General features: G+C 36.1%; 1 protein-coding gene across 1 annotated transcript; it reads left to right on the top strand.

Moving 5' to 3' along the window:
* The first annotated feature begins 3535 nt into the window (after window positions 1-3535).
* On the top strand, window positions 3536-15166 carry LOC106130783 (ITG-like peptide). Its single transcript, XM_013329714.2, has 5 exons — window positions 3536-3676; window positions 7177-7315; window positions 11624-11731; window positions 14542-14678; window positions 15047-15166. The coding sequence occupies exons 1-5, from the start codon at window positions 3536-3538 to the stop codon at window positions 15164-15166; spliced, it is 645 nt and encodes a 214-aa protein (XP_013185168.2).
* Window positions 15167-16456: the final 1290 nt, after the last annotated feature.

Here is a 16456-nt window from a genome sequence, read left to right as displayed (position 1 = left end):
AAACAGACTATACTTATCTTAAGATATTAAGAATAATTAATCATGCGTAATAAAAATGCGAATGGCTGTCCGTTTAACTGCCTCTCTATCTGTTGGGCTTTCACGCCTAAACCGCTTAACCGATTTTGATAAAGTTTTCGCAAGCTCCCTCTCATATCAAACAAATGCTACTTTTTCTCTTAATTCTCACAGGAGCGAAGTCCCGGGCATCGGGAATCTAGTGCTATATTAATACCTAGGTAGCCTAACTACCTGAGGCACTTACGTAGGTGACAGTGACGTGTTGCCTAGGATATAAGGGTGTATACACAATGGAGTGACAATACTAGCGACTTTTGTATTTTCTAATTAACGTAGAAAGTTTTTGGAAAAACAAATGAATGTATTTCAATGAAACGATAATAATACTTGTTTTTAAATTTACAAAATTAAAACATATGCTCATAAGATAAGTAAAAAAGAAAGCGGGAACATTTTGGGGAAAACTTTTAGGGGTCAAATTTGCGGATATGAAAAATGTAATGGAGATGTTAGAGACTGGTTTTATGGGATAGTAACTCGACGATACTGATTTTAATGATAATAAACGGTATAGTTCCGTGTGGTTTCCTGCACTTCAGAATGGAACAACTCCGTATCTTTCCCATGGATGTCGTAAAAGGCGACCAAGGGATGGGCTTATGAACCTGGGATTGCTCATTATAGGCAATGGGCTAGCAACCTGTAACTTTTGATTTTGGCAACGTTTTCAAGACTGTTGGCTGTGGCTACCCCGCAAGGGATATAGAAATATAACAATAAACATGGAAGGCAGTCAATCAGATTCATTCGTTTGAAGAAAGAATGAGTAAAGAAAAATTTAAGAACCAACCGACACAATTTTAAGTGTCCCTTTAAAAAGTAAGGAATAATAAAAGAAATTCAATCATAAGGTATCAAGTATTTTTTAAGTAATAATTTTTAAGATCTCGTTAACCAACGAGGTTAAGGTCGAGGTCGAGGTTAAGGTAAGTTAACCTCGACCTCGACCTTAACCTCGTTGGGGGTTTGATCATAACCTAAAAAAAAAAAACAAAAAACAAATAATATGTGAATGCCATAACACCCCTGATACAGTGATACACTGAACATGTTCAGCACTGATTCTCAGCCGAAACCTATTGTGGCATCACGGACTTACAACGCGTTTGTCGTCATTGCATCCTAGTCACCTAAAAAAAAAATGAGCTGACAGTATGACGTCATTCACCCTCGCATCGTCTGAACGCGCCCTTACCATTCCCATTCATGCGCACTGATCACCCTTGTATAGATCCACAGTACTAAACTGCCCGCCACTAAGATCGCACGATGTCCCGGTAAGTCCTGTTCTATTTTTAAATCTCTTCTATATTCAAATGTGAATTGGTAAGTTACTTAAGATAATTTTGTAGTAAAATTCGAAATTGGAGTGTTGAGATTCGTAATTCGCATTTTGTTTTCACTTTGTATTAAAACATTTATAATTAATTTGGAATCTATTATTAAAATGATATTACGTTTTGTTTTGTAACATAATTAAAAGTTTTGATGGTTCCGTGTATTGTATTAAACCAATTTACGTAGTAATTATTGTCAAAGGTATGTTTTTTTTAAAACCAAAAATAGATAATAAATGATTTTGTTTTCATCGGCTCCGTTACTGTAATTAATAATAAAAACATGAATGGTGTTGATAAATTAAATAAAAAACAATTTTATTGTATTTAACAACTCCTGCGTGTTAACATAAAATTATTTCTGAAATCTCCATCTATATCACAATTTTTTTGACCAACTATCAATATTATAAGTCTATATGTTTGTGACGCTTTACCGCTCGTCCGATTTTGATGTATTATAGTTAATTTTCCGTAGTCAAAAATGGACTTGTTTTTTGGTGATCCACAGAAAGGGAAAAAATTAAAAAAAATGTGTAAATATTCTGTTATTTATCTCATTTTCTCAATAAAGCGTATTTTCATCAAGTTTTTTCAATTGCCATCTCCAAAAACAGCATGTAGGTACCTACCTACTTAATTGATAATTTACATGCCGCGAAAAGATTTTAAATTTTCCATAAGTACATACATACATACAATCACGTCTATATCCCTTGCGAGGTAGACAGAGCCAACAGTCTTGAAAAGACTGATAAGCCACGTTTAGTTTGATGATAAAATTTAGATTCAAATAGTGACTGGTTGCTAGCCCATCGCCTAAAAGGAGAATCCCAAGTTCTTAAGCCTGTCCCTTAGTCGCTTTTACGACATCCATGAGACCGAGATGTAGTGGTCCTATTCTATTTTGTATTGGCGGTAGCTTGTTAAAATTTATTTAAATCAACTCATTGCTCACCTTTCACATTCTAAATGAAAACTTTTCACTACACGGTGTTTTAAGCAATTTAAGAGTACATTTTTTTTATAATTAACATCTGTCCGCGTTATACATATTACTGCTCTCATTGGGATTTCTTAAAATATGAGTTGCCTTTGTTACTCTATATATTACATACATTCATATAATCTCGCCTATTCCCCGGAGGGGTAGACAGAGACTACATCTTTTCAATTGCCACGATTCCTACTTAAGTACTTCTTTCAGTGCAGTTCTCTCGCACTAGTTCCCGGAGGGGTAGGCAGAGACCACATCTTTCCACTTGCCACGATTCCTACATACATCTTTCGCTGTCAGTGCAGTTCTCTCACACTATATCTCGGAGGGGTAGGCAGAGACTCCATCTTTTCACATGCCATGCATACTTTTATCGCTATTCCTAATTATCAGTTACTAGCTGTGCCCGCAACTTCGTCCGCGTGGAATAGTTATTTTGGGCATCATTGAAGCCTTCCTGGATGAAATTTTTTTTTTCACATTTTCCATTATTCTTTGCTCCTTATAGTTGCAGCGTGATGTTATACAGCCTAAAGCCGTCCTCGATAAATGGTCTATTCAACGCAAAAAGAATTTTCCAATTCGAACCAGTAGTTCCTGAGATTAGCGCGTTCAAACAAACAAACAAACAAACAGACAAACTCTTCAGCTTTATAATATTAGTATAGATTATTACCTTGCTCCTTATAGTAGCAGCGTGATGTTATAAAGCCTAAATCCTTCCTCGATAAATGGTCTATTCAACGCAAAAAGAATTGTTCAATTCGAACCAGTAGTGCTTGAGATTAGCGCGTTCAAACAAACAAACAAACTCTCCAGCTTTATAATATTAGTATAGATTAGTATTTCTTTGTTAAAAAAAATCCTTTTGCTGTTATGTTATAATTTGATTTTCTCTAATTCATTCCTCTGTTATATGTTTATTCTATTTATATTGGTTAGTTGTATAAGTACTCATCGTGGGGAGAGGCTGGTGTACTGAGATACATGCCCTGCTTAGTTCAGACTCCAGTCTCTCACAAACTTACTTTGTATATTTATAATTAACTTTTGTATACCTATCTTGAATTAAGTTTGTGTAGAGAAAAATAAAGAAATTTAAATTTGTTCCAGTTCCGCCATGGCTCTCAACGCATTCCTGGTCTTGGCTTGTGTGGCCACCGCCCACGCGTGGGGTGGACTGTTCAACAGGTTCAGCTCAGACATGCTGGCAAACCTTGGCTACGGCAGGGGACCCTACCGCCACTACGCTTATGGTCAGGTTGGTGAAAAAACAATCTGGATTATCGATGAAACCTTTCAAGAAAATGTAGGTAGTGTGTGAATGAATGAATTATAGTGGTGCCGTGTGGTTCCCGGCACCAATACAAAAAAGAATACGACTATCTCTTTCCCATGGATGTCGTAAAAGGCGACTAAAGGGATAGGCTTACAAACTTGCCATTCTTTTTTAGGCGATGGGTTAGCAACCTGTCACTATTTGAATCTCAATTCCTATCATTAAGCCAAATAGCTGAACGTGGCCATTCAGTCTTTTCAAGACTGTTGGCTCTGTCTACCCCGCAAGGGATATTTACGTAACCATATGTATGTATATATGTGTGAATGAATGAATGAATGAATTTTTTGAAATAACTCAACGTTAGTTATTATTAGTTAACGAAAGGAATTAAACGACTAATGAAAGGAATTTATAAGGCTGAGCTAACTGTAAAAGGCCTCGTCGAACTTTCAAGGACCAAATTTAGAATGTCTCGAAAAAGGGAGATGGTAGGAGTACCCGTAATCGTCGAATATGCATGAAAAGAGTCATAAGTGTAGAGGAAGCGGGGAGAGGTCTGTTAGGATCGTAGCAAGTGGAAATCCATAGTCTCTGCCTACCCCAATGGGAGACAGACGTGATGGTATGTATGTATGTAACTCTACGTACACAAACTTCTTAAATACATAACATAAAATAAAAAAAATAGAACTCAACTCTGAGCAGGCGTGCATTGCAGCAATTCAAAAAGGTCATCGCATTAAAGAAGAATCCCAAGTTTATAAGCCAATCCCTTAGTCGTTTTACGACATCCATAGGAACGAAATCTTTTTTTTTATTGGCACCGGGCACCACACGGCACTATATCTAAAATAGGCATATATTTATATCCAAAATAAGGTAGAAGATATTTCCACGCCACCATTTTATTTTCAGACTCCGAAAAAAAAGGTGTGAAAATAAACATTATCTTAATAAAATATCATCTATTTACGTTCGACCAGGTCAAAGGTCAGGTTATGCGGTGACCCGTGGTTAGCTTATCACGTCACTAGGCATTAGGAATAGGGGTTTTTTTAGAAAATCTAGATGCTTTTTTTACGAAATGTACGATCACTGAAAAAGGAAATTACATATCTATATTGATATTATAAAGCTGATGAGTTTGTTTGTTTGAGTTAATCTCAGGAACTACTGGTTCGAATTGAAATATTATATTTGCGTTAAATAAACCATTTATCTTAGCTTTTGGCTATATAACATCACGCTGCAACTATAAGGAGCGAAGAAATAATAGAAAATGTGAAAAAAGATAGGGAAAATTATTTATCCTTGAGGGCTTCAATGATGCAAAAATAACTATTCCACGCGGACGAAGTCGCGGGCACAGCCAGTACTTAGATAAAAATCTAAGAAAAATCTAGTTCGGCATAAAGTTTTTGTTCTGTAATTCCTCTGGATTTTCAGAAATTTCATCGACAAGAGGCGAAAATACCTCTTGTACAAAATAACATCAAACGAATTACATATATTTGTTGACATTCAGTTAATATATAAATTGATACGCAAACATTTTTTGGGGACCCTTACAGGAGTATCAGAGCAATATTTTTTTATACAAATAAAAATCGTTTGGTATTCATTTACCTTTGATATATTTTCAAAAGGAATGTAATTTAAATCCTATTTTAACATCTAAAGGTTGAATTGATATGTTTTAACTTTATTTTTCTTTCAATATTTGCAAATTCTTTTAATACGAATTCAGATACGGACAAATTGGTATTTCTTTTAATAAGGATAATAATCTTAGGCGTCTCTTTCATATTCATTATATTTCTTACATACCTACATACATATAGCCACGTCTATATCCCTAGCGGGGTAGACAGAGCAAACAGTCTTGATAAGACTAAAAGACCACGTTTAGCTGTGATAGAATTGAGATTCAAACAGAGACAGGACCCATTGTCTAAAAAAATTGTAACATACCACATATCTAAATGTTTGCACCTATTTTAGTCGCCTTCCACGACATCCATGGGAAAGAGACGGACTGGTCTTACTTAATCAAAAGTGCCGGTAACCACACGGCACGGAAACGTACGTTTAAAAACTCTTATCAAAATATTGCATTGTCATCGGTCCTTGATACGTGTGCAAAGTTCCAAGTTGATCAGACGTTTAGAAACCAGTGATAATTAAGCTCAAAGATTCCAATACATACATACATACAACCCAAGCTAATAAAAGCGTAGTAATAAAAAGAAATTACTTACCGAAACAAATGAACCTTTATGACAACGTACATTCACTAATAATATCAGGGCGAGGTAAACGCGCCCACACCTTAATTGGGGTGGGCGGGATGACATGGGTTTTAGGTTTATAACCTCCGAGGCATAGACTAAAGATTGTTCGAGAATTATTTGCCAATTTTGTCTGTGGCTTTGAGATTTTTTTTGTAGCCATGAAGCAAAAAACGGACCTCTTAGGCCTTCGTCATGTCCGTTTGAACGTCACGGCCCTTTTTAAACATATTATGAACATATAGTCACGTTTATATCCCTTGCGGGGTAGACAGAATCAACAGTCTTGAAGACACTGATAGGCCACGGTCAGCTGTTTGTATAGAATTGAGATTTAAATAGTGAGAGGTTGCAAGCCCATCGCCTAAAAGAAGAATCCTTATAAGAATGGTTAAATATGTATGTATGTAAGTATATGCAGAGATCGTGGCAAGTGGAAAGAGGTAGTCTCTGCCTACCACTCCGGGAAAGAGGCGTGATTTTATGTATGTATGTATGTATGCCGTGTGGTTCCCGGCACCAATAAAAAAAGAATAGGACCACTCCATCTCTTTCCCGTGGATGTCGTAAAAGGCGACTAAGGGATAGGCTTACAAACTTGGGATTCTTTTTAAGGCGTTGGGCTAGCAACCTGTCACTAGTTGAATCTCAATTCTATCGTTAAGTCAAATAGCTGAACGTGGCCATTCAGTCTTTTCAAGACTGTTAGCTCTGTCTACCCCGCAAGGGAGATAGACGTGACCATATGTATGTATGTATGTATATGCAGAGATCGTGGCAAGTGGAAAGCGGTAGTCTCTGCCTACCCCTCCGGGAAAGAGGCGTGATTTTATGTATGTATGTTTGTATGTATTTATGTATGTATACGTATGTATGTATGTATTTATGTATGTACTAGAGGCCGCCCGCGACTTCGTCCGCATGGAAACCCTATCAATCCCGCGGGAACTCTGGGATAAAAAGTAGCCTATGTGTTATTCTGAGTCTTCAGCTACCTACATACCAAATTTCATGGTAATCGGTTCAGTAATTTTTGCGTGAAAGAGTAACAAACATCCATACATCCATACAAACTTTCGCCTTTATAATAGTAGTAGGATGTATACGTATGTATCTATGTATGTATGTATCTATGTATGTATGTATCTATGTATGTATACGTATGTATGTACGTATGTACATTTTTATAAGGTGGAACCAGAAGACGTATACCCCGAGGCCCTGGAGTCAAACCGGATCGAGGACGTGGTGGAGGAGACAGCCCACTGCTACAGCTCACCATGCGTCACCAACGGAGACTGCTGCCGTGGACTCCTATGCTTGGAGACAGGTAATTATACATACATAGGTACATATATGTGCCGTGTGGTTCCCGGCACCAATACAAAAAAATAATAGGACCACTACATCTCGTTCCCGTGGATGTCGTAAAAGGCGAGTAAGGGATAGTGAGGGCTTACAAATTTGGGATTCTTCTTTTAGGCGATGGGCTAGCAACCCGTCACTATTTCCCAAACATTTAGCCAAACAGCTGAACGTGGCCTATCAGTCTTTTCAAGGCTGTTGGCTCTGTCTACCCCGTAAGGGATAAAGACGTGATCATATGTATGTATGTATTACGTGTGGAGGGAAAGGTCGGAGTGGGAAGACCTAGACGAACGTATCTTGATCAAATTAAGGACGTCCTGGTAAAGGGTCAGGTCAAGAGTACCCGAAACCGCCGAGCTTGCATGAAGAGAGTTATGAATGTGGATGAAGCGAAGGAAGTATGCAGAGATCGTGGCAAGTGGAAAGATGTAGTCTCTGCTTACCCCTCCGGGAAAGAGGCGTGATTATATGTATGTATGTATGTTAAATCCGAAAATACGTCAGCGACTAACTTATTATCATATCAAACTGCTCCACACGGTATATAACGAGCGTTATGCAAATTCTTGCAATATTTTCAGCACAAAATTCTGATATACATATTCTGCACTTGGGCGTTATGCTTTCAGATTACTATAGAAACTCGAATTAATGTCGATTGCATTTCGTTTTAGACGTACATACAAACATATAATCACGTCTATATCCCATGCGGGGTAGACAGAGCCAACAACAGTCTTGAAAAGACTTATAGTAATAGGCCACGTTCAGCTGTTTGGCTTTAAGATAGAATTGAGATTCAAATAGTGACTTTGCTAGCCAATCGCCTAAAAGAAGAATCCCAAGTTTATAAGCCTATCCCTTAGTCGCCTTTTACGACATCCATAAGAAAGAGATGGAGTGGTCTTATTCTTTTTTCTATTGGTGCCGGGACCCACGTTTCATATTTGAATATAGAAATAAGATTTAATTTATAACAAGAGCCCGCGGGTACGCATGAAGCAATAAACATGACAAATTTCATGAAGTATCCCATCTTTAAAAGCCTGTCCCTTAGTTCTTTTTACGGCATAGGAAAGAGATGGAGTGGCCCTATCCTTTTTTCTACAAACATTTACGCTATATATTTCGCATTAACTTTAAAAGGTTGTTCAAAGTGACATTTATTTCGACACGTACAGCCAAAAGCACATGAACTTACCCATATTCACTGCAAATTCTCCTTTATTACTGCGCCATAGAGATGTATTTAGCTCGAAGACCGGCACGTCCGAAACTTTAATGGAAACTGAGAATTATGTTGCCAAACAGCTGAACGTGGCCTTTTAGTCTTTACAAGACTGTTGGCTCTGTCTACCCCGCAAGGGATATAGACGTGATTATATGTATGTGTGTATGTAATTATGTTTGTTTTATAGTAACACAGGTTCGTGAATGCGTTAGGTGTATTTATAAGCAAAATTCTTGTTTACTATAGTTACATATCTATACTAATATTAAAAGCTACAGAGTTTGTTTGTTTGTTTGTTTGAACGCGCTAATCTCAGGAACTACTGGTTCGAATTGAAAATTTCTTTTTGCGTTGAATAGACCATTTATCGAGGAAGGCTTTAGGCTATAACATCACGCTGCAACTATTAGGAGCGAATACATAATGAAAAATGTGAAAAAAAACGGGGTTAATTATTCATCCTTGAGGGCTTTGTTTGACAAACAAACAAACTCTTCAGCTTTATAATATTAGTATAGATATATGTAGTATCGTTGAGTTAGTATCTCGTAACATCTCGTATCACAAGTCTCGAACTTCCTTCGAGGCTAACACAATCTATGTAATTTTCTATGGATATAATAGTTTTATTTTTCAGTTACTTTGAAAAAAAAAGAATATATCACTCTCATTAAGTATGTTACTCGGAAATAGTAGAGGTAAATTTCCCTCTCAGGACTTCCAAACATCGAGGGCGAGGAAATAAGAAGGAAAATATATAAAAGCTTCCGCCAAAGCTCCTTCGAGATTGTAATCTCGTGCTTTTGAAAGCTTCTCAGTAATACCGGGAAGGTTTCAACACTGATTTCTTTGTAAATTTCTAAGGAAAATTGGATTATATTCTTTGTTTTCTGATGGGAAATATAATAGATAGATTGTATGTTTATGCGTACATATCACGTCTATATCCCTTGTGGGGTAGACAGAGCCAACAGTCTTGAAGAGACTGACAGGCCACGTTCAGCTGTTTGGCTTAATGATATCATTGAGATTCAAATAGTGATAGGCTGCTAGCCATCTGATGGAGTAGTCCTGTTCTTTTTTCTATCGGTGCCGAGAACCACACGGCAAATATTTATTTATTTATTTACTTTCTTACATTACCATTACAGACTTAATCTAATAGGCATGAAAAGTCACAAATATATACAAATATAGTTTAGATCTTTAAAAAGGACATTGACTACGTTTTTAGTCGACTTTTACGACACCGGGACAAACGGAAATCTTTGCTTAACGCGATCGGAACGACGGGCATAAGCTAGTCACTCTCACTACATAATGTAAAGTCCTTTAAGTAATCTGTCTGTTTGTATGCGGTAATCTCGTAAACTTTTCTACGGATTTTGTTCTCGTTTGAAATGTTGGAAAGATTGGTTTTCTGAGGAAGGTTTATATACTACTAGCTGTGCCCGCGACTTCGTCCGCGTGGAATAGTTATTTTGGGCATCATTGAAGCCCTCAAGGATGAATAATTTTCCCCGTTTTTTTTTCACATATTCAATTATTCCTTTGTTCCTCATAGTTGCAGCGTGATGTTATAAACCCTAAAACCTTCCTCGATAAATGGTCTATTCAACATAAAAAAAAATTCAATTCGAACCAGTAGTTCCTGAGATTAGCGCGTTCAAACAAACAAACTCTTCAGCTTTACAATATTAGTAAAGATAAATCCTACACGTGCGAAGCCGGACCGGATCGCTAGTTAGTAATACAATTTACGCTCCGTTACTTACATCTCCTGGGTAACTTGATCAAGATGGCCGGATCCCAATTATTTCGTCCATAATTCTATTACACGGGTCATATGTTACTTTGTTGACTGGCCCGCAAAAACAGAACGAAAATAGCCTTTCTTCTAATGTATAGCATACATGTTCTTATTCTTCTATATCCCTTCCGGGGTAGGCAGAGCAAACAGTCTTGAAAAGACCGAAAGGCCACGTTCTGCTGTTAGTGACAGGTTGCTAGCCCATCAATGCCTAGTTTATAAGCAAATCCCTTAGTCGCCTTTTACGACGTCCTCTTGTAAACGATGGGCTAGCAATTGTCACTATTTGAGTCTCAATTCCACCATTAAGCCATACAGCTGAACGTGGCCTATTGGTCTTTTCAAGACTGTTGGCTGTGTCTACCCCGCAAGGGATATAGACGTGATTATATGTATGTACAGTTGTAGTAGGTAGCGTGATGTCAAAATCTTGGTAATTATTTTGTGTGAGTAACAACTTTATTAAATTGTGTCGTAAAGACCAAAATACTCCCAAAAGCGCTTCTGTTATCAAAATTAATTAATTAATCTGGAATATTCACCGAAATTTAATTAGCTCAAGCCCATTGAATTTGAGATATCTTATTAATTTATTGGCACGAGGATCAAGGTTTAATTACATATTAGAAGAATTTCTTGGAAATTTCTTTTACTTATAAATAACCTTTTCCGCGAACCGCATCTCTCTTCGTCGATGTAAATAACTAGCTGTGCCCGCGACTTCGTCCGCGTGGAATAGTTATTTTGGGCATCATGGAAACCCTCAAGGATGAATAATTTTGATGTTTTTTTTTTCAAATTTTCCATTATTTCTTTTCTCCTTTTAGTTGCAGCGTGATATATAGTCTTCCTCGATTAATGGTCTATTCAACACAATTTTTTTTAATTGTAACTCTTCAGCTTTATTATATTAGTACTAGCTGTCCCGGCAAACGTTGTTTTGCCATATAATATAATGCCATATAATTTAAAAAAATTTAAGTGTGGACAACCCTTAACACTTAGGGGTATGAAAAATAGATGTTAGCCGATTCTCAGACCTACTGAATATGCATGCAAAATTTGGTTAAAATCGGTAAAGCCGTTTCGGAGGAGTACTGGGACAAACATTGTGACACGAGAATTTTATATATAAGAAGATATAGATTAGAAGAGTGAATTTAAAAAAGGATCATTGCTGGAGAACTGGATGCAGGATATATTTTTTTATTGTTTTTTTTTTACCACAGAGGACGGAGGGCGTTGCCTGCCAGCGTTTACCGGCAGGAAACTCGGAGAAATCTGCAACAGGGAGAACCAATGCGACGCTGGACTGATCTGCGAGGAAGTTGTTCCAGGTATGCTATAATACTTAGTACTAAATACTAATTTAACTGTTAAGTGTACTCATCTAAAGGATATTTCAAAACATTTAAAGTAAAATATCGGTTCATATTTCAGAAAGTACGAAAAAAATAAAAGTATCAAAATCCACGATCCTAAATACGTCATATCACCCCGGCCGGCGGAAAAGCGACGCGTAAGATTCAGAGGTCAACGACACAATTCTTTCAGCTGAGCGATCTCGACAACTCTGTACTTTACTTGATCTTGATACTAGAAAAATAATTTATTTTTCAGACATTTATACACATGTTTAATTTCTTTTTTAGTATTGGTCTTTAATAAAGCGTGTGACGTAGTTTTTGAGGGTTTTTTAAATGTGAAAATGATGACGTTTAATTTAAATAAAAATAGGCTCAAACGGCTCAGAAGCATGGGTATAGTCTATGTTTAAAAGTATGCAGTTGTTTTAAATGTCACCCTGTATAGTAGACATCATTGTGCTGGCAGACAAAATTGTAGAGCGACCGGTCACGAGTACCCCTCCCTCCCCTAACTTGTATATCTGCTTAGTCAACCTGCTTTCATTCATCCTCTCCACATAATCATAATCAGCCATATTTTTTTTTTATTCTTAAATTTTGAGCGTTTTTATCGTGCTGACGTGTCAGAGCAACCCGACATATTATCAGATACTTTACCTCAATTATATTTTTATGGTTACATAGTTAACAAGGAACTCTTATAATGTCTGTTTGTCTGTCCGCGGTTTAACTCACTTAAAAATGGTAGAAAATTAGCTGTAATTGGGTATGGGTATGTAGGTATTTTAATAATATATTAATCTTCTTCTTCTTAGCCTTCCTCTATCAGCATTCTGATGTAGGCCTCCTTCATCTCCTTCCATTCTTCTCTATTTTGGGCAGTAAGAGTCCAATTGCTGCCCGCCACCTGCTTGATGTCGTCTTTCCATCTCATTTGTGGCCTTCCCCTGGGTCGCTTTTGGTCCCAAGGTCTCCAGTCTAGCAATCTTTTGCACCAAGATTCAGACTTCCTGGCAATATGACCAGCCCACTCCCACTTGAGCTTCGCAACTCTTCTGCCGACATAAGTGACTTTGCTGCGCCGTCTTAGGTCCTTATTGGTCACACGGTCTTTCAGACAGACGCCTACAATTTTCCGCTCCATATGCCTTTGTGCCACCCCAAGCTTGTGTATCACTTCTTGGGTAGTCACCCAGGTTTCGGCGCCATATGTCAGGACGGGTAGTATGCACTGGTCGAAAATTTGGGCTTTTTGTTGTGACGTCAGGTTCATGTTAAAAACATATTCAAGCTTGGAGTAGGCTGCCCACCCCAGTCTTATTCGTCTGTCGATTTCGTTACACTGGTTCTCTTTGCCTATTTTAATTTCTTGACCCAAGTACACATACTTTTGGACTTGCTCAATTTCTGTCCCTCCTACTTCAATCCTGATGTTGTTTTGTTGTTCGGATGTCATAACTTTGGTCTTATCGAGGTTCATCTCCAGTCCTACTCGTAATGATGTGTTGTGTAGGTCCTCGATCATCTCTTGTAGTTCAGTAGGGTTGTCAGCAAATAAGACTATGTCGTCCGCGAATCGAAGGTTGGTTAAACGTGCACCTGATATGGAAATACCTCGTTTTTTTTTTTTTAATATATTAATAATAATAATTAAATAAGTCGTTAATAAAAATATCGAAGAAAAATTAATTTTTTGAGGGTACAAGTAAAGTTTGAGGTAATTTTTTTTTTTTGCTCTACTACGGAAACCTACTCGTATAATGCGCGTTTGTTGATAAATAACAATAAAAAAGATTTTTTAATGAAATAAGTATTTACATGAGGAGACTTTTTTCAGCATTTGGTCCCACTTTACAGTCAGCTGCCTCATAAATTCCTTTCGTAATTCTGTCCTTATCCATTCTCTCGACATGTCCAAACCATCTCAACATACTCTTTTCAATTTTGGTCACCACTTCCTTTTTCACTCCACACATTTCTCTTACATCCATATTTCTAACTCGATACTATATATATATATATATATAGATACTCGATACGATAAATAAATAAACGTACATGTTCTACAATATAAATGTAAATAATTTTTTTTACGTCTTATAACCAGCAAAGACAACGTCTTAAAATTCGATTGAGCCGGCTGCACGCACGAAAAAACATGACTCATGCGGCGTTACCTCGCTCTGAGGCGTTCCATGTAACGCTTGAAGTGCAAGCGAGAGCGCGGAACGAGCGACAAAGAGGCACAATCGGCCTTCGCGTTCGACAGCGTACACCTCCTTCTATATACCTACAAAGGGATCCGTTTCATTCGACTAATTTTTCTTGTCCTATTTTTGTTTAACATAACGAGTTACGCATACTATTTTTTGTCATAATAGTTTTTTGGCATACTATTTAAATAGGCATAAATATAGTTTAGACTAATTTATTTTCTGCGCGGAGCAGATGTAGTGTAATGCGCCATAAGGCGTGTACTTCTTAGGTTAGGTATGGGTAGGTTATGCTAATAGTAGGTATGCTTAAAGAAATATGCCTAAAAAGTTATGCCAAATAATATTATGCGTAAAAATTATTAGGCTAAACAAAGGTACTTATGCCATGTAAAATTATGACACAACATTTTATAATAGACAGAGAACCACCTACAAATCTATTAAACACATGAAATTAATTTTTTTTTTTGAAAACATGCTACCATTCCGTCAGTATTTTTTTAAGACGTTGTCACGTTCAACTATCGACTTTATAGACAACCGATTTTTTTTTTTAATCAAAAGGTGAGATGCACGTTTGCCGCCCGCCATCTGCCGGTCGGAAACAGTACAACGAGGAATGCAACGCTTCCAGCGATTGTGACATCACTCGTGGCTTGTGCTGCATCATGCAACGCCGGCACCGCCAGAAACCCAGAAAGGTTGGATACACATCATCACGTCTATGTCCCTTGCGGGGTGGACAGAGCCAACAGTTTTGAAAAGACTGAAAGGCAACGTTTGGCTTATTGATAGAATTGAGATTCAAATAGTGACAGGTTGCTAGTCCATCGCCTAAATGATGAATCCCAAGTTTTTAAGCCTACCCATCCCTTAGTAGGTGACTAAGGGATATGTAGGTAGGCATTAAAGACATCCATGGGAAAGAGATGGAGTGGTCCTTTTCTTTTTTCTGTTGCTGTCGGGAACCACACGGTATCGTTTCGATCGAAAAAAAAACCGATCTTTTGTTTAAATATATATGTATATTTTTATTTCGATCGAAACTATTTTGTTATATACTTTTCAGAGTTGCGGATACTTCAAGGAGCCGTTAGTCTGCATTGGACCGGTGGCCACTGATCAGATTCGGGAATACGTCCAGCATACTGCCGGGGAGAAACGCATCGGCGTATACAGGCTCCATTAAATACGCCAACTATGTTTACAGTGCGTGCTATAATGCGCCATTGAAATTTAAAAAAAATTTTTTTTTTTTGCAAAATCAATAAATTTTTTTTTTTGTTTTTTTAATGACAAGTAATGCTGTGAAGATGTAAAAGATGATTATATAATCTAAGAAAGGAATTATTGAAAATAAATGTAATTTAATTCGTTTACTTAAACTTTATAACAGATTTTTTATGATTAAAAAATGATTTATTTAGTTATATAATTAATAATACTTGTATTATGAATTCATATCGCGAAAAACTTAAAATAGACATATATTTTTATTATATTAAATATAATGGGGTATTATAATACGTATTGTATTTTGAAAATAATTTTTACTAATAAAATTGTTAAGTCTAAGAAGTAAGAAGACAATATCTACCTGTCTGTTGTTAAAATGTTGTTTTGTTAATGAAAAATTCAATTTTATTAGTAAAAATGAAAATTTGACGAAGGAAAAAATGTTAAAAGTTTCATTTTTAAATTTTGGTCAATTTAAACTTTATTTTTTATTACGAAGCAAAAGTTGTACTTATACACTCTACTGAAACAAATAATAAATATTGAACTTTTAACATTTTCTTCTTACTATGAATATAATTTAAAATTACATTAATCAAATCTTATCTTCCATTTTTTAATCTTTTAATAAGACTAGTCAGATTAATTGAATGAGATTCCTTTTATATGTATATAGCATGCAAATATTAATTTAAATTGACATTTTTTTTAAAACGATTAGTGTAATTTTAAACTGGATGGATTAAACAATGATAATGTGCTTTGAAAAACGGTTAAACGATTAGCACCCTTTAATTTTGAAATAATCAAGACAAAAATTACAAAAATATTAATAGAAAAAAAGCGACATATCTTTTTAGTTTTGGAGTAATTATATGTGTAGAATTTAGATTTACCTACCTAATAATAAATGTTTTAAAAAATTAATTCGTACTTATGAATGTTAATAAAAAAAATAAGCGATAATTCGAGTCGCATCTTATTATTATTAGCACATCTTAATGTGTTTAATCTTTAAATTATATAATAGAATTAATTATTAATTAATAAATTAAGTCTTCAAGATTGAAACCAATACATATCTTACTGGCTGAGGCATTTATATAGATTTTAAATAATATTGATGTTAAATTAATATATTTAAAAAATAATATATATTAATAAACATATCATATAGTTGTAAGTGAAATGGTAGATTAAGTGTAATATATATTTGATTTTATGCTTGTTTTTTCAAAATGAT

Source organism: Amyelois transitella, chromosome 29 (assembly GCF_032362555.1).
Source record: "Amyelois transitella isolate CPQ chromosome 29, ilAmyTran1.1, whole genome shotgun sequence".
NCBI lineage: Eukaryota > Metazoa > Arthropoda > Insecta > Lepidoptera > Pyralidae > Amyelois > Amyelois transitella.
This window is presented reverse-complemented; position numbering and strand designations above follow the sequence as displayed.

Coding starts and splice junctions, on each gene's coding strand:
- LOC106130783 (XM_013329714.2), top strand. CDS start 3,536: ATGGCTCTCAACGCATTCCTGGTCTTGGCTTGTGTGGCCACCGCCCAC. Junction 7,316..11,623: donor ACTCCTATGCTTGGAGACAG/GTAATTATACAT, acceptor TTTTTACCACAG/AGGACGGAGGGCGTTGCCTG. Junction 14,679..15,046: donor ACCGCCAGAAACCCAGAAAG/GTTGGATACACA, acceptor TATACTTTTCAG/AGTTGCGGATACTTCAAGGA.